The sequence below is a fragment of the Lissotriton vulgaris genome, chromosome 6 (assembly GCF_964263255.1).
Source record: "Lissotriton vulgaris chromosome 6, aLisVul1.2, whole genome shotgun sequence".
Classification (NCBI taxonomy): domain Eukaryota; kingdom Metazoa; phylum Chordata; class Amphibia; order Caudata; family Salamandridae; genus Lissotriton; species Lissotriton vulgaris.
The window spans coordinates 615,708,029-615,732,010 of NC_141694.1; the positions used below are offsets into that span (position 1 = coordinate 615,708,029).

At 43.7% G+C, this 23,982-nt stretch overlaps 1 protein-coding gene across 2 annotated transcripts in view; it reads right to left on the reverse strand.

The window, feature by feature from the left end:
* KLHL32 (kelch like family member 32) overlaps positions 1–23,982 on the reverse strand; it is a 911,371-nt gene that overhangs the window by 473,094 nt on the left and 414,295 nt on the right. For both annotated transcript variants that reach the window (XM_086926629.1, XM_086926630.1), the window contains exon 5: positions 8,686–8,784. In XM_086926629.1, the coding sequence (XP_086782755.1) occupies positions 8,686–8,784 (99 nt within the window). The remainder of the gene's footprint in view (positions 1–8,685; positions 8,785–23,982) is intronic.

The following is a 23,982-nucleotide window of genomic DNA, read 5'->3' on the forward strand; positions in this document are numbered from 1 at the left end:
TTCAATGATCCCTGAAGGATCAAAGGTTGTCATGTTCGAGAGTTGTCAGAAACTATTCGCTCCTTGGTAAGGTTTGGGGGCTTATAGTGGTACTGTGAGCTAGGTGGTCTAAAGGCTAACATATCCTTTGAGGGTATCTAGAATCAGTCTGGACACCAATCCTTTAGTTTATGTTGAATGCGTAGCTCCTATGTATTATTAGGACCTACACAATAACATTTTTGACAGTATTTCTACACAACTGGTCTGTGATTGATTTCTATATAACCAGTAAGACTTTGTTACCAAATCAAAGCTATCCTTGGTAATGTTTTCCGGTTGAAGCCAGAGGTCTTCCAGTTCAATTTTAGAAAGAACATTTGAGATATGAGCAAACCAGGGTTGAAACCAATAGTTTTGGACCTTCATGATATCAGATAGTGTGAGTCTACAGGAACCAATCTCCTCTTTGGACCTAATACTGATCCAATATTTTACCTGTACTGGGGCGATATAGTCCTCAATTGTATCGATGCCCAAGTCTGCTCGCAGGGCATCCATCGGCGTTCCACAACCCACATGCATTAACCATCGTAATAAGTGATTCTGGGCGATTCGAATAGATGGAGTTTTTTTTATACTCCCAGATCTTAGAGCCATATATGTTGACAGTCCTGACTTTCATTTTATATGCCAGCATAGCCGAAATGGTTACCACATGATTTGGCAAAACTCAGCATTGCACCTGCATGCTGGGGCAGAATGAAATTAATAGTGGACAACTGAGAGGCCCACAAAAGCTGTTCAGGTGAATTCCCAGATAGTCGTATGTGGTCATGAAATAAAATAGCTTGTTATGAAACCCTGAAGGAAGCTCCATGTTTTCTTTTTTGGTTGAGAACCATAAACTTAGTTTTTCCAACATTGATGTTAAGGCTTCTAGTAGTGCAAAATGACTCAAAAACCTGCCAGTTGATGGTGCATTGATATCTCTGCTCAGGCCATTAGCACTGCATCATCCGCAAAGAGTAGTATTGGTATTAACTATTAATTTTCGGGACATCTAAGTCAACTTTCATTAATGATTTTATGAACTTTTTATGTAACAGTTACATAGTCTTGGTGCTAACACACATGCTTGGTGCCCGTTCAATTGGTATCCGGGCAGTGCATTCGCCTCTATATCTCATCCAGATGCATTTACCAGAGTACAGTACAACTAAAAGCTTTAATAGCTTATGCAGGACTCCTTGTTTTCCTTAGTGTGGATTGATCATCACTATTAAAAGCAGTTTGAAGGTCAATAAAAAGCAAAAATGGAAAAGACCTTTTAAGGGATATGTGTTTTGAGCAGATAAGATTTTATCTCATCACTTCCTACACAGTACTCTGGTCTGTTCTAAAGCCTGCTTGGTACAGGGATATTAGATCTTTTTCTTCAAGCTACTGGTGTAGACGAGATAGATTTTTCCCACTCTGTCAAGCAGTGAAATTGGTGGATAATTCTCCAGAAAATCTCTAGGCCCTTTCTTGTATAATGGAACAGTTATTGATTTTCTCCAAGAGAGTGGTATCTCCTTGTGGGACCAGATGTTATTAAATGCCCTAGTTAATAAAGTTGACCATAGGTTCATATGGTTACAATACACATTTGTTGAAATGTTGTCTGTTCCAGCAGCTTTGTGTGGTGTTATTATTTAACATAGCCACTTACATTCAACTCAGGAAATTGTTAGGCTCATTCCTCTAAGCAGGTTTGTCTTCCCACCTTCACATGGACAAATTACCCAGGAACAGAGCAAATCGACATTCCATAACGACTCCTTGGGTTTGGAAAATAATATTCTTTGTTGAACCCAGAATAGTTTTGGGACAAGACAAATTCCTTTAAAGACAGTAGCATATTGGGGTACTGTAAGTAACTTACAGATTTGGTTTTAGAAAGGAATCTACTACCATCAAACCATCCTCACAACCGATTTAATTATACAGTTAGCCAACTTCTAAGGTTACTAACTAAATCTAATATTCCCAATAGTTGGAATCCAATTTTTTCTTTGGCATCTTTTCAAATATAACATTAGATTTGACAGTTGAGCTAAGAGGAAATTTACCCACAGAAATGGATGGATGTTCGGTAAGATTACCCACACAGCTTCCTCTTGTCACCCTAGGAATGTGACTGAATATACCCTTTGGGAAATTACAGATCACAGGACAAATTCATTGATGAAAAGAAAATGCTGACAAACATGTTTTATAGCGAGGCCATCATACCTATAAATTAAAAGCATCTATGAATAAAGTGAGTAACTTACAAAGGGAAGAAGTCTTATTCTGATCACCAAAACCAGTTACTAAAAATATGTCTGATAAAAAGTGCCTTATTATTAAATAGAATACTAACCATCAACAGGTAAGAAGTATTGTGAATCCTGTTAGCACAGACAGTACTGAATATACCCAAAATTCCATTAGTCACTTTCAGAAAATTGCCAGGTTGGAACGAAAAACTCTGTAGTTTTTTTGTGAGCCCAAAGGTAATGGATGGAACTTTTCTCCCTCTGCTACCTAATGACGTCTTTGCATGTGGACACTCTGAAATGCGCTCTTTGCCCTTGCCAGGATTAGGAGATTCAACAATGATCGAGTCAAAACTCAAAATTTTGACATCAGACACTTTACTATTTGTTTAACACCATGTGCTATATACCTCATTCCAAAGTCCATGTGTTAAAAAGTATATTGACAATACCAAGCGTACTTTAAAAAAATACATAAAGCCGAACATGTTCACACTATTAAAAAAGTTGACTTGACCTATACTACAGCTTTGCATTTTATAGAAGACCTGTGGAAAAGTGGAGGGACTTTGGCTGTCATGGTCGTCTAAGGATTGGGGACTGCGGTATCTGAGGACAGCGTATCCTTGGCATTGATGTGCTCTCTCTCTCACAACGGCAGATGTTTTAGCTGCTAATGATTATGAGCAGATGCTTTGTAAGAAAAAGAAATACAAATGGATATGATAGCTTTTTTCATTCAGTTTCCATTTTTCAGTTTTTCTTTTGCCATAATAACTGTGATATTAGGCAGAATTGTTCTACATATATTCTTTACTAATTTGGCTCCTAATAAAATCCTGTAATTACACTAGCCCAGATGTCTTGTGTATGAACTGACTGAGGGGAAAGGCTGAGTGGAACCCAAACATATATCTCCTGTTCATATTTGGCAAACGTGTCTGCTTTCTAACATGGATACTTTTATAGGAAAATTGCTGGATATGTCCAAAAGAGAACGGTCTGATTTTCCACTCCATTCTGTAAGTTGGCAATTCTGCATTACCGGGGACTATGAGAAACCTACTGTGGGTAACCAAGATTCCTTGGCAATGCACCTCTGTGTTAGAGGTACCCTTCACAATGATATTGTGGAGTAGCGTGTAGAGCTTAGGCTATGGGTTAATCAGTTTCATCAGTTTCCAGAAACAGGTCCTCGGAAGCTTGTTTTCGGTCCAGGGAAGACATGGCTTGGCAGTTCAGGCTGGACTGTTCCCATGAGGCACAGGGTCAGACTGATTTGCATATAGCCATGACTGAACTGGGGTGGCAGAGTGGGCTAAAGAACGTGATGGATTAAACCCAGATCTTTTGACTTGGTGTGAGTGTTTGATTGATTCAGATGCTCCGTCCATCTCCACCCCCTTTTGTACTGCTTTTGGCCGCCATAAGTGTGGCAGGGTATGCTCAGACGTGAGTCCCTTGCTCACTTTGCCACTGGATTTAAGCAAGCCGAGGCTGAAGACGGCTGGAATGCCAGAAACCGGTCCTCGGAAGCTTGTTTTCGGTCCAGGGAAGACATGGCTTGGCAGTTCGGGCTGCACTGTTCCCATGAGGCACAGGGTCAGACTGATTCGCATATAGCCATGTCTGAACTGGGGTGGCAGAGTGGGCTAAAGAACGGCGATGGATTAAACTCAGATCTTTTGACTGGGTGTGAGTGTTTGATTGTTTCAGATGCTCCGTCCATCTCCACCCCCTTTTGTACCGCTTTTGGCCGCCATAAGTGTGGCAGGGTATGCTCAGACGTGAGTCCCTTGCTCACTTTGCCACTGGATTAAAGCAAGCCGGGCTGAAGACGGCTGGAATTTCAGAAACCGGTCCTCGGGAGCTTGTTTTCGGTCCAGGGAAGACATGGCTTGGCAGTTCAGGCTGGACTGTTCCCATGAGGCACAGGGTCAGACTGATTTGCATATAGCCATGTCTGAACTGGGGTGGCAGATTGGGCTAAAGAACGCTGATGGATTAAACCCAGATCTTTTGACTGGGTGTGAGTTTTTGATGGATTCAGATGCTCCGTCCATCTCCACCCCCTTTTGTACCGCTTTTGGCCGCCATAAGTGTGGCAGGGTATGCTCAGACGTGAGTCCCTTGCTCACTTTGCCACTGGACTTAAGCAAGCCGGGCTGAAGACGGCTGGAATGCCAGAAACCGGTCCTCTGAAGCTTGTTTTCGGTCCAGGGAAGACATGGCTTGGCAGTTCGGGCTGGACGGTTCCCATGAGGCACAGGGTCAGACTGATTTGCATATAGCCATGTCTGAACTGGGGTGGCAGAGTCGGCTAAAGAACAGTGATGGATTAAACCCAGAACTTTTGACTGGGTGTGAGTGTTTGATTGATTCAGATGCTCCGTCCATCTCCACCCACTTTTGTACCGCTTTTGGCCGCCATAAGTGTGGCAGGGTATGCTCAGACGTGAGTCCCTTGCTCACTTTGCCACTGGACTTAAGCAAGCCGGGCTGAAGACGGCTGGAATGCCAGAAACCGGTCCTCGGAAGCTTGTTTTCGATCCAGGGAAGACATGGCTTGGCAGTTCGGGCTGGACTGTTCCCATGAGGCACAGGGTCAGACTGATTTGAATATAGCCATGTCTGAACTGGGGTGGCAGAGTGGGCTAAAGAACGGTGATGGATTAAACCCAGATCTTTTGACTGGGTGTGAGTGTTTGATTGATTCAGATGCTCCGTCCATCTCCACCCCCTATTGTATTCAGTGCCAGCAGATATCTCTATTCCATTTATTTTGTTCGTAGGAAAAAGGGCTTGAAGTTGTAACGCTACGGGGTGCCTTTATTTATGTTTATAAGAATAGGATAAGCTGATGAACTAGACAACAATGTTGTAACTTTTTATGTCTTAACTCTTTATGACTTTTAAATTACTAATTTTATAAATGATAAACTATTATTGTATTATTATTGTATGTAAATTGAATTGGGTTGTTTTTATTAAGAAATGTTGTTGTTCAAATCTTTTATGGCAATAGAACGCCGAAATAAAGAAATATTGAAAAAAATGAATATTACACCCAAGACCATTACTCTTTGGAGTAGAGTTTGAGCTAAACATGCCTCCTATCACGTTCACCTGACATGATTCACCTTAAATTACTCTAAAATTAACCCGAACACAAAATCGAAGACATGATGAAAAACGTCCTCCTCATAAAAATGTTTACAAGTCACTGAGCTTAGGATACTCTATGAAAAACATACTGGGCATGAGGCCTACATTTTGCAATTAGGCAGCAGATTGAGATGCAACATATGATTAGCCCCAATAAGATTGGTGTTATTTGGCTCATTGAAACCTGTCAACCATCACGCCTGCAAATATCATCCTTTTGTTGCCGGATTGTTATAAGCTGAACCCAATGACTGGGCCACAGTGGAGAAGTATGAGTGATCAGCAGAGATGTTATCCCTAATTCAAAGACTTCTCCATGGTCATACATAATTTTTTTAATGTTTTTGTTTGAATCTCTTTATTACGTTTTTGTGGTTATCTCTTACATTGACAGCTCACATGACAGTACAGTTAGCAAGTAATCATCTATTTCGTTGTAGAAAAAGTATATATTTCCTATGTAATTTTTAACAAATGACAATTACAGTATGGAGCCGGGATCACCGAAGTCGATTGCCAGTGTGGCACCCGAATTACTACTGCATTTTACATTTGTATTGTACAAATGGCAATGACAGCAGCTTGGTCCAATGCACATTGCAAGATTCTTAATTATTTGTAGAAGAAAGAAAAACTCCAGCACAAGCCAGTTTGCCCCACTTAAGTCTACAAACGTAATGATTGCAAGATTTAATCTGAAAATTCCTAGGGAAATTCTTAACATCAATCAAAATCATTGCCTCCTAGCTTACATATTAAGCCCTGCCCGTACGTATAATTTCTGTACTGTCTGTGATACTTCCCCTTAAATACTACTCCTCTTTTGGTGACTTGCGCCGCCTGTTTTAATGAATCCCTTATACCTTTCTTTGCACTGTAGATGCCTTGAATTGATATTGTGTACATTTAAACTTACATAGAATACTAGGGTAACATTGTGATTCGAAATATATATCTGGAATAAACATTTTTGATTTATAAAAATAACAAGCATTGGTAAAGCCATTAGCTCCTGCTTGTACAATATACTGACTTTGCCAACGTTTTTTGTCAATGCTGTGCAGAATTGAGAAAAATAAATGCTTTTAATAAAGGTAAAGTGAATGCTGCACTTTCATACAAAATACCGTTTTACTTTTTATATCTGAAAATTGCAGATGTGGAAACACCCCCACATGTTGTACTCTCCTACAACCAGAAGGTCCCAATAATTAGGGAAAAAACTTAAGTGCATAGCAGCTGCTCAATGTCTGCTTGTACAACTGTATAATTAATGCACTTTCAGTTTAATTCAGTCAAACAGAAGTACTCATTGTTCATGAACTGTTGGAAAGTTGGAAAGCTGGTTTGCAGAAGGGCATCCTATGAGGGCTTCTGCTTTGATCTTTTGGTTAAAATGAGATTGACACAGACTTAGAAAACATTTTGTAAAAAATATTTAAACATATAAAGCGTGTTTGTCTGGGAACTGAGCAAAGGCTACTGGATAATGTTTGTGACAAAATAAGTAAACGATAATTTGAACAACAACAATCTCACTTTTTTCATTAAAAACAACACTTGGGGAGTCAATAAATGATTCGACTTTTAGTCTAAGAATTAATGCCTTCATGAGTATGACTTAAATGGTTGATGGACTTCTAATGTCTTAAAATTGAGATGGAAATCAAAGAAAAACTTTCCTCATTCTTCTTGGGTCGTGGAACTCCTAGTATTCCACTAACTTGATTTTAAAATATAATCCTCTAGGTCTGCTGAGGTAAGGAATTTGGGACCCTGGCATTAATGATGTGACGCGGGCCCCCTCAGCACAGTAGATAGACTGGGTTGACACTGTGCACGGGCAGCGGGCCCATGGCCTGAGACCTCGTGGCTGGGTCTGGAGGGGGGCCTCAAGTTTTGTTATGCCACTGACTGACGTAGGTTGGTTTTGCGTGCTCCAACAGATAACCTTTAGGTGAAAATTTAGAGTATGTGGACCCTTTGAGTTTGTGAGTCTCTAAAGGTTGCTTAGCAACTGGGTACAACAATAAAAATATGGTTTTCAATTAAACGTTCACTGTTTTGAATGCTACTATTAAAAGTGTGTTGTAACATATTTATGGCTTTTTAATAGTGAAAGGCAGATATAGTTCAGAATCGTATTGGCATCCTGAACTGTCAATAGGTATAGTAATGTGTGTTTTCGGATTATTTAATGAATGGTAAATACGCTTTGACACAGTCAATAGCTCAGACTTTGTATGATTACATTCCACGATTGCTATTGGCAAATAAGGAGGTAATAGTTGGGGTCTGCTGGTGCATAAAACATGAAAGGTGCCCCAAATCTATCGGGTCTAGACTCCATTTAAGGGGTTATTTATTTCTGTGACCTTTCTTTACCATGTGCCCATATACTTTTCAGCCAATTAAAATGTGTTCCCATTGCTTTTTTCACCTGCCATTTTGTATATATTTGTAATTTTGTGTGGAGTAGTTAGTTTTGTGTGTATTAAATAACATTTTCTTTATGAAGAAAAAACACAGACTTGAGACTGATTTATTGAATGTTACTTTTTTGACTCCTGCGTCCTGAATTTCTACCCTTTCATACATCCTTGAGTACGCCTTTGACTGCTTGGACCTGCTATCCTGTGAGTGAAGTGCTTAAAGGAATACGCAACCCTCCGGTTTAAAGGTCTGAAGTACGGAGGGTCCAGGATACCAGAAGCAAAAGACCCGAGATGCCAAAATGTGGGCACCCTAACTTCTGATTGCCCCAAACCCCTTAGGCTGGGATTTTCTCACAACCCAGACAAAAACATTTAGAGGTCATCTACCTACCCCTGTGGAATTACCACTCAAGTTTTCATGAAAATAAATATTGGTTCATTGGGATTCTATTTAAAAAATGTAATGGTACTAAGACAAAGTTTGACACTTGATTCCAGCTTTTACCAAAAGGCAGCTCTGCCGAGCATCATAAAATATGCATCACAACAGTTTGATTCAAGTGTTGTCTTCTCTCTTTTGTATATTTACTGCAGTTTCTGTAGTGAATCGTTCCATGCCATACAAGGTGCACAAGAGAACCCCTTGAGAATTATTCAAAAACAAATAAAGCCCACTGCATGTGGATCGGAAGACACTTTGTTAGCTCATTTAGGATTACCACACAATTTTCATACAACCTAGTATTTTCAAAAGAAAAAATCCCTTAGGATAAACTGTAAGTAAAATCAATGATAGGTCTTACCTGAATAAGATAGTGGGAGCATAAATTTAAGAGCTCCAGCAGCTGCAAATGGCTCCCTGCTGCCAGTACATCCTGAATAGCACCTGGCTCCAATAAAATCTAAATAATAAAAAACTAAAATCATTCCACTGAAGAATTAAAATGGGAAAAACCAAAAGATTAACATTTGTGTGGTTCACTTCCCTTTTTGCAGCAAAGTACTTTTAGATAATCTCATGGAAAAGACACCTGCCACATTAAATCTTATAGTTTTAAGAAGTTTCTCAATAATGTCAATTGTTCTTAAGTTTGACTTTCATTGAGGGAGGACCAGAAAACATACAACATTGAAAGTATGTATGTCCCTTACAGGCAGATGTAGCCTTCTCCTTGAATCACTCCACTAGCCCATTTTCCCACACATGCACATTTACTTCACAGCTTGCCCTCAAAGAAGCCTTTGAAATGAGACTGGAAGGTTGATATGTGCAATATCCAGAACATGTGAATTTGGTATTAATAACAGTTGTAGTAGTACATAACTTTTCCCGACTTTTTTGATGATTATTAAAATGAGGTCACATGTTGATGATGGCCCCACCTTAGGTGAAGAACGGTTCACGAGACATAACGGATAAAGGGCCAGATGTAGGTGTACAAATACCGTTCGGAAACGGCCGAAAATACCGATTTTCGGCCGTTTCCGACCGGTATTTGGACATTGGTATGTAGGGGCATGTAAAATTACAGAATCAGTAATTTTACAGAATCTGTAATTTTACCGATTCGGTAAAATACCGAATTGGTAAAATTACCGATTCTGTAATTTCAGATGTAGGTAGCACTGTTTTCAGTGCTACAAGGGTTTAAGAATTCTTAATTTACCACCAACTAGTAGTTGGTGGTAAATTAAGAAAACCATGTAAAAGCATATTTTTTGCTTTTGAAACAGTGTCATGTTGCAGACATACATGCCCTAAGGGCATGTATGTCAGCAACATGTGCACCCATGCACAATTGAGGGGTGCAACAGGGTGTCAAAGTGACACCCTGCCACCCTTCAATATTTCCCCCAATTACCGAATCGGTATTTACCGTTTCGGTAATTGACATTGATTCCTATGGGCCTCAAGGCCCATAGGAAACAATGGCAGTTACAGACTCGGTAAATACCGATTCATTAATTACCGAATCATACCGATTCGGTAATTAATTCGGTAAATATACCTACATCCCGATTGCCAGTTCTTAAATACCGAATCGGTATGATTCGGTATTTAAGAATCGGTAATCGGGGATTACCTACATCTGGCCCAAAGTGTTTTGCAACTCTGTATATATCTAAATTGTATGTAGTTTTATCAACAGGACATAGCTTAGATAAATAGCCTGATGTCTCTGTAGATCTCAATACCTTATTGACAGAAAATAGCAGGTTGGGTAAATGAAAGACAAATGTAAGACATTCGAGTTCTAGAGTTAAATTACTTCATATTCAAAGGATAAAAATCCATGATTCCATGGAAAGAAATGTGAAAGGTTCATCCTTTTTGGGAGAAGTTTCATAAACTTAAAATGCATATTTAAGGAGTTAGGCAAAATCCTGTTGTTAAGCCTAAATAAATAAATACAAGGCAACTACAACGTTCTCATCATTCACCATATATCTCCTTGGTGAATAATGAGAGATTGTACAATAATAACATGCATAAAATTAATATTAGCAAAATGTTGACTGCCATTATCAGGACCAAAATGGAGTTTTGGGTTTTGGGTGAGAGAAAGGAAAGACTTTCAGCGTGCAGGCTGTAGAAAATAAAGATGTGTAGTTTGTACACTCCAACAGTAATGCTTATACATTGATAAAATGAGTTTTGCATTATTCATATAGAATGCTATATTAGACAGAAGTGAGAGCAAGCGCGAAAAAGAGGACTTCCTCTAGTTTGAATGGTTAAGTTATCAGAAAATTACTTGTGGACTTTTGGCAAGTTGAGGAAAGGAGAAAACATGACCTATAGAGTTTTTATTCAGATTTGTAAAAATGAAATTGCACAGGAATAGGAGTTGTTTTATGTACTGACTAAAACAGGTCAATTGTATAACCTTTTTTCACTAGCGGTCATGAAGCAAGCGTTGATTACTCTTTTTTCCAAAAAGAGATACAAATTATGTGTGAACGCTTTTGGATAATTTTGCCTACAAATGTATATTTGAACATTATCATATCAATGATTGTACAGAGAGTTTATAAAAAGTGATAAAGGGATTATTAAGGTGACCCAACCTGGCCTTTTTAAGAGAAGAATGGTTTAAGCTGCCAGAGAGCTCTTGAACATAATGCATATGTCTAACACTTTAGGTGTATTGCCTATGACAGGCACCATGTCTTCTTTCTTTTGGTCCTAGGATTATACCTGTGCCACACTTTTTCCTTAAGAACTTACATGAAGACTACATAAGGCAGACAATTGGACGTAGCCGGTATTGAGATTTAGGAACTGGAGTAACACAGAAATGGTGTTGAGATGATGAGGCCACAGGCAGGAGGGATAGAAAGTAAAGCCCACTGGATTTAAACCTGCATTGAGGCTGACCCAAAGAAGTGAGCTTCACAGGAGCCACATGGTCACTCGTCATAACCAGTCCAACAACATCCTCCTTGCAGAAGGACTGAAGACTGACTAAATACATTCTAGGACTCCAATTCTTTGTTGGCCCTTTGTCTTGTTTTCAGCCTGAGAGAGAGACTGACGTTTTACCATTTCAACCTCAGTTTGAGTCTGGTTGGCTGAAGCCAGTTGCCTGATTCTGAAATAATTTTACCCGTATGTAGACCCCTTATGATTCCAGCAAATTGGAATTACACCCTTACCTTAAATTTCTTTAATGTCAACTGGTGAAACAGTGTGTCCATTAAATGCTCCAACTCATACCAAAGATGGCGACCATAGTAAACCCATTTCTATGACACAACCACATAACGTTACTATACTAAACCATGACCAGTAGAAAAAGTAACAAATCTCTCTAAATTGTGTCCCTTCCCAAAGGCAACTTGAACCCCATTTGGCTCCTGTTAAGCAGCCATTGACATTCTGGACGCATCCCTTTCAAATGTCCGACTTGGCCAGGATGTCCGGTTAGTTCTGGATGGTGGTCATTTAGGTGACTTGATTTTAAAACATTTTGTAGATTTTCAGCCTTCTTGACAAAAAACCACTGACTTGCCTATCATTGCACCCAGAGCTAGTAAAACATAAAGTGGATAAAAAAACACTGATATAAATGGTCTAGAACATTTCCCTTTCACTTGGATTTATAAACAAAGAATGTAGTCAGAACTCTGAGCTGTGTCTTGAAACATTGAGCCAAGGATTGCAATACATCGAAACAGCTTAACGGTTCAACACATAGGCTGCCACCACAAAGTAAGGAGAGAAGATTGCTGAACTTGACTATGTATATCACTGCCATCCTTATCGTGGGTGATTTCAACATTAGGACTGCAGGGATGCAAACATATATTTTGAATGTTACATACACAAAGTGCAGCTATCTGGGGCCGGATCTTGTTGCCTGTAGGTTACAAATAAATCTGTGTAGAAGTCAAACTAAAGCAGACTTGCAGACAGTGCTGTCTTAATGAATGGGCACGCTGGACAGTTGCACGAGCCTAGGGGCCCCATGCAGAAAACAATTTAACACAAATTTTCTGTCAAACCTTTTCATACCTGTGAGTGGTTGTGTAGGCAGGGCCCAGTGCACTGCATTGCTTGGGGCGTATAATGCTGTTAAGACAGCCCTGCTTGGACGCAGAGTCAGACTGCCCTATAGGGCAATCAGGCAGTGTCAGATGGTCTGTTTTTTTGTCTGCTGGGGCAGTTCTTCCTGTTTATTTCCCCGATATTGAAACAAACATTCACTGCAGCAAACTGAAGTCCATAGTCTTACAGACATTGCAAACACTTTTACAAGTTCAACAGTGCCCCAATTTGAAAACATGAGCCACTTTTTTAGGTGTCTAATTCGCTAATGAGGTAACTTTTATTTTGGTACCTGGGCCTGTTTTACAGTCCCAGTACGACCCTGGTTACAGGATAAAGATCTTGCAGTAGGCACACAAACAGCCTCATCTATTTAACTGTGAGGCAGTGGTGTAGCTAGATCTTTGGCCGCCTGCGGAGGTCCCCGAGTTTGCTTCCCCACGACAGCTGCACGTCAAAGTCAAAGTCCACTTTATTCGATTAATTAAAATCATAAAAGTATTCTACAACAAATATCATACGTTCATATATCTTAAAAACAGTTAATACAGTATTAAACAGTAAATAGAATTTAAAAAACAAGTTAAAAAGGCATTATTTACACAGAATTCTTTGCAGTTTGCACTCAACATTACAGTAAACATGAATTCAAGTATCTATCCTCAGTTGTGAATCCAATCTTAACCTTGATCTCTTACATCTAACAGATGCAGCCAAAAAACTAGCGGTGCAATACATAATCAAAGGGTAATGCAACATCTGTAAATATAACAGCGCAGGCTTGTACTGTGTGAAGCCCAACTCCCTCAGAATTGATTTTAAATATCGAGTACGGGGTTCGTGATAAAAGGAACAGAAGAACAAAAAATGCGCATTATCCTGAGGGGAAAAACCATCACATTTGCATGGGGACGAGTCCTCGAGCTTACACCAGTCTTTCTCGTCCCGCAGAACCATATAAATTTGGTTAAAACGGAATTTGGACAGTAGCCACCTATGAAAAGAATTAGTGACCACTGCCAAATAAGGAGCCAACTCAAAAGATGGGGTTATCAATACATGAGCCCTCACAGAGGGTTTACATAATTCATCCGCTTCACGCTCGGCCATACGTAATCTGATGAAATTGTTCTTAACCCACAACAAATCTGCTTTACACAGGGATTCTGGGCTGGTAAAGATTTCAGGGCGTCCCAGACTTGCGGCCAAGGACTCGACATATGACAGCCACTGGATATCCCTCCTGTGATCTAACATAAGACAGTCTTTGATTATCCTATGATTAAGGCCAAGATTTGGATTAAGCCAAAGCTTAATCCACATCAGAAGTGGAGCGAGATTAATTATATCTAAAATATAACCCAAACCCAGCTCAAGATGTAAAGAGTGAGTGGCAGTTGACTGTGGTAGACCCAACAGAGAACGAAGAAATTTATTTTCCTCTGTCTGGATGCATTTAGAATTAGCGTAGCCCCAGACTGCAGCCCCGTATCTAGCGATCGCGGCTGTCTTGGCTTTGTAAACAGCCAGGACAGCTTCGATAGGTTCCCCCCCAATCTTTTAGTGAATCCCAGGATTGCAGAGTATGAGCTTCTCACCGCGTTCGCTTTGGCTGATAACTGCGGTGTCCAGGTTCCCCTTTGGTCGAATATCACTCCCAAGTAGGTAAAAACTTTAACATTTGTAATAGCCTCTCCATCACAAAAAAGTTTTTTTCTTTTAGTTTACCACATCCTGCTGACATAGTGTGCGATTTGTTCTTATTCACCACCAGGTCAAGACTGGACATAAAGTTACCGAAGGAATTGAGTAACTTTTGCAGGGCAATTGGGGTCCTGGCTATTAGCACTGCATCATCGGCGTAGAGGAGCACCGGAATTGGTGCACCCCCCATGCTCGGAATATCCTTTGTAGCTGCCCTTAATTCATCCTCCAATGAGTTCACGTATAACGTGAACAGCATTGGCGCGAGTATACATCCCTGACGGACCCCTCTAGTTGATCGAAAACTCTTGGTACACTTTCCGTCCGTTGTTATTCTGATGCGGGCCCTCAGATCTTTATGGAGCTCTGCCAGGAAGTGTACCAAGGAGCTATCGAGGCCCATCTTCAGGAGCATTGCCCACAACTTAGATCTATTAACAAGATCAAAAGCTGTGGACAAGTCCATGAAGCCAAGAAATATACTTCCCCCTTTAGCTCTGGTGTATTTAGAGATTATGAGGTGGAGATTGAGGCATTGATCCTCTGTACTCCTCCCTGACCTAAATCCGTATTGTGCCTCGGACAGGATATTGTTCCCCTTGGCCCACGCGGATATTCTTGTTAGGACAACCTTTCCTAGGATTTTAACCGAGGAGTCCAACAACGAAATCGGTCTATAGCATTTCGGATCTCCTCTCTGCCCTTTTTTAAATATTGGCACAACTGTGGCTAAAGACCAGGTCTGAGGGAATCCCACTACGGCAGAGGCATTAAAAACTTTTGTTAAAATATTGGCCCAGAACAGCGGATTTGCCTTGAACATATCCGCTGGCACTCCATCGGGTCCCGGGGCCTTGCGTCCTGCTGTATCCTCTATAGCTCTAAGTACCTCAGTTATGTCAAAGCTCACAGGCTCCAAGGGGTTCTCAATAGCAGGGATTATGAAAGGTTCCAGCTCCCTATTACTATCATAAATATTTTCAAAATGGCGGAGCCAGTCCTCTTCTGAGATATTTAATTCCATTACTGAGTTTTGGTCACCTGAAAGTAAAGGAGTGTTAATAATTGACCAAAACTTAGCACTGTTTTTTAGGGTGGCTTTATCCATTAAATCTTCCCAGGCTTTACTCTTTAGTTCATTTTTGCGCAAATTAATGGCCAAAGTAAAATCCTTTCTTAATCGTGCGACTAGCACTTTGTCTCTTGGGCGCGTGTTGAGGGCTTTCTTGAGGTGATTGTGTGCTTTGCTACAATTTTTGTCAAACCAACCTTTCACCGATTTATGTTTGCCCCTCTGACCTTTGGCTGTGAGGCAAGTGGACACAAACCTACAAACACCCTCGAAGGAAGATATAACCTCCTTACTCCCAGTTAACGGGTTGGCACACATATTTAATTCATCAGAAACTGAAGAGGATACGGTTAAGAAAAAATTGTCGGGTACAACCATTTCCCATTTAATTCTTCTCCCCTGATCCTTGTCCTTAACATGCAATATAGACCGCTGGGTGACAACTGATTTTAACAAAAAGGAGCTACTCACTAGCTCCAACCCCACGGGATTATGGTCACTCATAGGCATAGCAATTGCATTATATGAGATCACATAGTCCAAAAAGCCTCTTGAGACAAAAATAAAATCAATTATCGAGTCACAAGCCCTTCCCGTATAAGTGGCAACCCGTGTACTCTTATCGTAGAATTCTGGTTCATACAGCTCATTTTCCCGTAATACATTTTCGAGCACCAAACCCTTCTGTGTATGTTCTAGGTGAGGGGAGGACACACTATCCGGCCCATCTTCATCCCCTAGGGCACAGTGTGAGCACAAATGAACATTAAAATCGCCCATTAAAATAAATCGACACACGGTGGATTGTTTGACTCTATAAAGACTTAAAAAATCTGCTAACCATGTAATGTACACAGTTTCAGGGGAACCGTTCGGTGCATTATAGCAATTAACAAGGAGCAATTTACAGCTGTCCTCTAATTTTATCTCCAGAACGAGGAAATTATGAGAGGCACAGTCAATCAGGGTAATTTTGCCCTTGATATTCACCGATACCAGTGTCAATAGGCCTCCTTTGTTCCGGCCTGCAGGGGAAGGCAAAGCAGGTACAAAATAAGAAGTAAAGCCGTCTAGCCAGTAATCACAGTCCATGTCCCAAGTCTCCTGAATAGCGATGATATCATGGAGCTTTACGAAATTTTCCCAGTTTGGGTCTCCCTTCTTGGACCGCAAACCAGCGATGTTCCAGGATAACAGTCTAACCGTGTCCCCTTTAGCAGTTGTGATCTCTGTTATACTGTTACCATCCGCAGCAGAAGAAGGTACATGAACCGTTGGTATTAAATCCACTAAGGCATCGTCCACTGTACCCTCTCCGGCACCCCGTCAATCGCAAAGGTCGAGACCTGAGAGAGCATCAAATCTGTTGTGTGTTACAATAGGTGGACCATAGGAAAAATGATTATCGCGTCCCTGAACCAAACTTAGAGGAGCCGATCTGGGCCCCACCGGGGTGAATGGACTTAGTCTTTGTCTGGGTAAGGAGGCAAAGTTGACATGATTATAGAAATACCCTAACGGACGCACTTGAATACCATTGCTGTCCTCCAACAGAGATGCTGCCCGTAGGAGTACTGTGGCCACATGTTGAGGGTATTTAAAGTTCACCACCACACAATCCCCTCTACAAGTTTTCCTCGAGGGACCAATCCAATTTACCCTCCTAGTCGTGATAATGTCTCCTGCAAATTTAGTAGGGAAACCACATTTAACACTCAGCCAAGCCACTACTTTGTTTTTGAGTGAGTCGTGAACTTCCTCTTGTGGCTCAGTAGAGCCTGGGGTATGTACTGGGACATTTGCCAACACGACGACATAGGGGGCGCAATCCGGGGGTAGATTAATGAAATTATTGCGCCTACTTTGTATGGCATTCGTGTTGTATGAGAGGCCTGGTCTCTGCTGGCTCCTAACCGTGTCTATAGCCGAGTCTATTGGCGAGGAGCAAGTGGCTGAGGGGACAATACGGTTGTTATCCGTGCTATTTACCTGAGGGATCATAGTAGATGGATTGGCAGCTTTTGTAGCATCTATCCCCACCACCTCAGAGCTCACTGTGCTAGTTGAAGGGAGTGGGGAGTTAGCCTTAACTAAATTAGCCAACTGCTGGTCCAATAGACCTCCTAGTCTTTTTATCTCAGTGTTCGCGGTATCCAATTTGGCCGCAAGGGAGGCAATGGAATCCTTAAGTTTTAAGTCAAAAGTGGCCTCAATGGTTTTGATTAGTAAACCAAACTGCTCAGGACTCAAGGTGATGCTGGTATCCTTTTTACTCTCTGCGCTCAGTTTTGCTTTAGGGGAGGTGTGACTATCGGGCAAGTGAATGTCCCCTCTTCTCCTGTGGGTGATCTTACCCCCCCTCTTGCTTTGCTGCTTTCTACAGGTTCTAACAGGTCTCTCTTTTTTGCTTCCTTCCGCTACCTCTGCCACTACCTCTTCCTCAGAGTCAGACGATAATTTATCTAGCATTATTGTATCAGGCGTTATAGTGTCAGGGGCCTGATGGATCGAAGCTACTACCACGCTAGCTGAGTTAGATGCGATTTGTTCCCCTAACATACAGACAGTGCTATTTTCGCCCTCTGAGGATGCCTCCGGCGTAGTTGCTCTTACTGGAGGGAGGTCATGATCTAGAGAAGCAACTTTGCCCAAAGAAGCCCTTCTGTCATCGTTGATTTTATTCACCATTTTGACAAGGAAATTGTTCATAGAGCCTGCCCCTGTAACCACCTTATCTTTCTTTGTGCCTGACATTATAGAAACTGTAACGGAGTTGATTAACAGCAATGACTATGCCTATGCCTTGGATGTCACCAGGAATCCTATGACCAGTTTAGCAGGGTATAAGCCTGTACAGTCCCACAGCCTTATCCGACATGGCTCCAGCAAAATAGCACAGCACAGTTTGTTACTCACAGGGTCTCTGGCCCGGCCCTGCCTCCTCCTGCCTCAGACGGCCCGCCCTCTGCCCGGGCTCCGCCCGGCGCCGCCCGCGCGCGACCCGCGACGCGGAGGAAGCATCCTGCTCTTGAGGCGGTGAACCGGAAGTCGCCGCAAGTCTCCCTGGGAGCTGTAATCTCCAGCCGCTGGCCGCCGGGTGTTGCAAAGCGGCGCGGCGAGTCTGCAGCGTTGGGGACCCAGGAGACTCACAAATGCCCGGTAATGTTCCTTAGGTCCTCTGCGCTCCTCTGCGCAGCGGAATTGCTCTCTTCACTTACTTTATGTAGCTTTTCACTATTTTGCAATTTTCCAATATTCCACCGGGGGCCCAAACTGATGGTGCAAGCCGAAAGAGAGACAGAGAAACAGCCTGCCTCGCTGAGCCCAGCAGTCCGAGTGAAGCACACCAGCACCTTCGTGGTTGAATCCGGGACAGCTGTAGCTAATCGAGCCGACGCCCAACAGTGCTGGAGATCAGGACAAGCATAACGGTCGGAGCAGGCTGGAGCAGGCGGTCGGAGCAAAGCAGCTGTCTCGAACGCCAGAAGCTACAAGACCGGTAAGCCCCGTACTTTGCCGCCCTCAGCAGGTTGTAGACTGTAGGTTGTAGATTGCAAATTGTCTCCGCAATACGACACAGAGCTTTTACGGAGCTTTTACGGAGTTTGCCTGGTCAAAGCAGAAGCACAATTATAACGGGGTAATAGGGAATCAAACGGAGCCGAGAGAAAGCCGAGAGAAAGCACCTCACTCAGCCACTGTTGCGGCCGCCATCTTCAATCCCTCCGTTCAGACCAGTGGGTCTCCTCCTTACTCTCAATCCCTCCGTTCAGAACGCTCAACTGACCTGTCAAACCAGCGCGTCGGGCACTGCCTGATTGCCATCGGCCAGTCGGACCCTGATCTGAAACCCTGAGGTGTCACCTGGGTGCTGTTGAGTGCAGACAGCCGCACGTAATAGCGAGGGACGGGGTTTGCTGGCGATCCCTGCGTTTGCAATGATGACAGTGGGTAAGGGCGGGGGGAGACTGTCGCCCCCAAAACTTATGCAACCCGGGAGGGCTGCCCCCCTACTGCGCCACTACTGTGAGGAGAGCATCTGATCTGCAGAATAAACAAACACACAGACGGACACACAAACTACCATACACAACTCTCTGTAGACCACATATTAACAGCAATAGCTTTCTTACTGAAAAGGAATTGGACATCAGCAGGTAAAGGAAAAGTCTCTGCAGTGGATGTAAAACTGAAGGATCTGTCTCACTGAAATAGAAAATGGCGATGTGAGGTCGAACACAAATATCCGCAGCAGGTGCATAATCCGGATATTCAATCATACCGCGATTGACTTCCTATCCTTTACATTATATGTTTATGCAGCAGGTGCAAATAACTGGCACTGGAGACTGCGCTCTGTAGGTTACACACAGATTGTTGCAGCACAAACACCCAGCCCCCTATAACAGGGGTTTAGATCTGCAGTCCCCCTTCCCACCACCACCTCTCCACCTAACAATATATCCCCCTCACATCCTACTCACCCCCCACATTGGACCTTTATCCCCTCTCGCAATACTTCCAACCGCCCCTGACGCACTATCAACACTCTATCGGACCTCGACATACACACCCTACTCCGCACATATGTCCCGGTTCGCCAAAACCTCTTAACCACCACACACCTGTCCATTCCTACGATTCTCTCCAACCCCCTCAGGCACCCCACGCAAAACAACAGAGGCTCCGTCCCCAACAACCTCACTAAAGTCCCCCTCACTCTAGATCCCTCCTCCTCCCTCTGCACCCCCAGACTCAAATGCACACTTCTCAACTGTAGATCGGCCCAAAGACACTCCTCGGAGGTCGCTGATCTCATCATTACTCTGAACCTTGACCTAGTCATCCTAACTGAAACATGGTTAACTGAATCTTCTACTCCTATCATGGATATCCTATTCCCCCACAACTACTGCATCATTAGACTTGACAGGTCCAGCAAGACAGGCGGTGGAATTGCATGCATTTATAGGAGCAACCTCTCAGTTAATAAACCAGCGCCCCCTCTCTTACCTCCTGTTAGACCTGTCTGGCTTTTTGACGTAGTCCCTCCTATTTATTATTTATTTTGTCCCCTTTTTGCCCCTCATACCCTTGATAATTTTTTGTCCACTGACTTTTTATAGGTGTTGGCCAGGGGGATAGGTGTTCTTTCCCCCCCTCATAATTTTTCACCTCAGGCCCAGAGGCCTGTTCTGACAGGAAAGTTGGCACCACACAAAATGGTGGCTGCCAACTGCCCTAACTGCCACACTCAGAACTTGGCCATAGCCTAGCATAGGGCATTCTAGAACCTTCTGGTCCATTCTGGACCACTGAGGGTCAGCCTATATAAGGCGGAATGCGGGGCAGCCATTTTGTCTTGCCAGAGAGAGTCAGCTGGAGGACAGGCTGTAGCTAAGAGTGGGAAGAGGCTAGACAAAGGGTTGACCTCCTAGACTGGGAAGCTACCTTATTGATCCACCCCCCCTACCCCCTCTGGGTTAATTGTCCTGACCCCGCTGTTGAGGGTTACTGGAGACCCTGGGCGCCTGTCCAATCCCTTGACTGGAAGAGTAGGGAAGTGACCAGGAGAAGGAGACTGCAGCACTAAAGGGTGTAGTCCTCTGCCCAGCATAAGGATCCCAAAGAGACTGTTCCAGTATAAGGATCCCAGTGAGACTGTAGCAGCAAGGGTCCCAAACGAAGTGGGGCTAATCCTGGTGCCCCTCCCCCTTGTTCAGTTCATTATTTGGTTGCTGACCGACTGCTGGAAACCCCCCCCTAGCGCTGCATCGCCACCGTGTCCCTCTTCCTACCTGTGGTGGCGGAGGCAGTGAAGTGACAGGCTGTTTTGCCCCCTGACCGGCGCGGGTTAAGCGGCGCCGTGCGGAGCATTGGCTGGATCCTGAGGTGAGGAGCCGTCCTGAAGTGGTTTCCCCGGTCCCCGGAGGTGAGGAGAGAGAGGGGCGGCGCTGACGCGAGTGCGCGATCTCCAGGGTGGAGACGCTACTTCCTCGCGCATGCCCAAGCACTGTAGTGTCCCGGGTGCAGGAGGGGCCTAGGATTGAGCAGGCCCGGGTGGACGCGTCCTTCCTGTGAGCGAGGGCGGAGTGTAGCAGCATCAGAGCGAGCGCTACTGCGCAGGTCCGCGAGGGTAGTGGCCCCGCCGAGCATCACGAAGGAGCGCCGGCTGCCTCAGTAATCCGAGAGAGAGTCCCACCTTCTCCCTCTGCTCGCGCGCCACGCAGAGGAGCTGGCCGAGCAGGGAGGGGGAAGCTAAGAGGCCCGATAGTGGCCTGAGGGCATTTGGAAATTGGCATACCTTCCACTCGAGCGCCAAGCAGAAGAGCTGGCCCGAGTGGGGAGGAGAGAGCGGGGGAGTGAGCATTGTGAAGCCTTCTGAGGCTTGAGGGCCTCTCCAGCCTCAGTTCTCCGACCCCCTTCGTTGCTGTTCCCATTGTGAGCCTGGCGCAGGACGATCCCAGCTTCGTGTATCACAAGTAAGGAGGTAGACATGTGGGGGAGTGACTTCCACACAATTAACTGGTACCATAAATTGAGATTCTGGCCCCGAGAGTACAGCGCCCAGGAGGAATCCCTGACAAAGTTTTATGGGAAGCTGTATTAAGTGGTATTAACCAATTTCCTCTTTGATAAGATAAGGAGGAGAATTGTAAAGTTATTCATATAAAGGGCACTGTTTACCTGAGCTAAAATAAGGGCTGATCTTGCCAATGTTTAAAGTAATGCTGTAATGAGAGATGCAGTAGAGTAAGCAGAGTACAGTAAAAGCATCACTGAGCTATTGAAGTATAAGAGTTACCTGACAGTTTTGGTTAAAGAGATCTGACTACATATGAAATGTACTGTAAATGCTGGTTGTTAATTTGATTTAGAGCTTAAGAGTGAAGTTAATGCTTCCCTGACAAACTGAAGTGCCTAAACTGTACATTTTGAAACTGAGGTTCCGTGACAATTGTAAGTGGTGTTTTCGACTCGTACGAATATGGTCGAGTCTGGTATCTATGAACCGCAAATGACGAGTTTAGTAAGTGTGCGCAGTTTAGCTGTGCTAACCCAAACGATTCGTCTGTTACGTGGGTATTTTTATCTGTACCCACGGGTTCCATCTTAGATAGGGCATCCATTTTGTCTCTTGCCCTCAAGTAGCCAGCGAACGGACGTTGTCCGCTTCGCGACCCTGGGACTCCCAAGATATTTACGGAAGACACATGTTCTTTGTAAGTGTCTTTATGATGAGGGAGATGCTACTGTAAAGCAGATGGCGCCGCTCGAGGCTCATCTTGCTGCACGGACTTATTGTCTTAGCCGTGCATCTCATTAGGCACGTCCCTTTGATGCCCGTATCTCGTGTTTCTCGATGCCTCCCCTTTTACACCCTTTCCGATCTCCCCACTGTCTCCGTCTTCCTCTACACCTGTTCCTGTTCCTATTTCGATCTGTTTATTACCGATTGGAATGCACTAATGTTGGGAAGATGGGTTTTTACAGTTGGGAACCACCAAATGTTTCCGCACTTATGTTCCGGACCTTGTGTGTTTCAAAGTGACCAAAACGACCCCTCTGGGGGATGATTGTGGGAACCGGGTCATAAACTTTTGTGTTCAATGTAACCCTATGGGGAAATTGTGTATAAAAGGAGCGATTCACAGAACCAATTTGAAGCAGTCTCCCCAAGTTGCACGTGTGTTGCTTGTCGTGACTACTGTATTCCCTGCAGTAAATAAACCTTGAATCTTTGACGCCGAAGGAAGTGTCCCGTGTCTCTGTGATTCGTACGCCGGAGCAGGTTACCCACGAAGGTTTCAGGTGTTGTGCCCTGGCACCGCTGGGTCCTAAATAACCCAGTCCTTCAGTTGGCGCCCAACGTGGGGCTGCATCAGTGGTACCGGTCCAAGCCCGACGATCGTGAGGAACTTCGTGTGAAATCTCCGAGGGAAGGTGCACCCCGCTTCATCGATCCTGTTGTCGAAATAAGTGGCCCGAAGACTTTTCCCGCGAAGATTCCCGCCTCCTGACGGCTGCGACGGACTGCTGCCCTGACTGTAGACCTGTTTTGGCGCCTGGCGTAGACCTTGGTAGAGCGAGACGATTGACGGGCCTTCCTGGTGACGCCATTGATCTCTGAGTTAAGTATTTGTGGGTCGCTCCCAGAGTCCTTGGTTGTTGACACTTTAGCGAGTGTTTTTGTTGTTGACGCTGTGAGAGTGTTTTTGTCGATGACACTTTTCTAGCGTTTTTGTTGTTGTTGTGTTGTTTGACGACTGCAGCCGCCAAAAACCGAGGGTTTTGTTCTTTGCTGGGACTTGGTAAATCCCGTAACCCTTGAAGTTTGTGAAACTCGGCTAGTGTGCAAGATGCCTGGTCGTAGTACTTTGTTCAGTTGCTTCAGACCTTGTGGTACGGATTCCCGACTGGAGGACTCGTGTCCGATACCTCCGGTTGGAACTCCCACTTATGAACTATATAGTAAACATGGGCTAGGCCCGATTACTTTTAATGATTATTGGATTAAATACACGAAGAAGGACGGTGACCTTCGTTGGCCACCTCATGGTAGCTTCGAGGCCCCGATCTTAGATAATTTAGAGATTAAATTGTTCGAAAGGAAGTCAAGGCCGGCCATGTTTGATGCCTTTCGGTTGTGGCGTAAAGAAGCCCGACAGAAAGAAATCAGACAGACTAAACGAAATCATCGAGATAATGTTGCTACCATAGTGAAGAAAGCAGAGCAATTTCAGCGTGATAGGGAGGTTAAGGATAAGGAAGTGT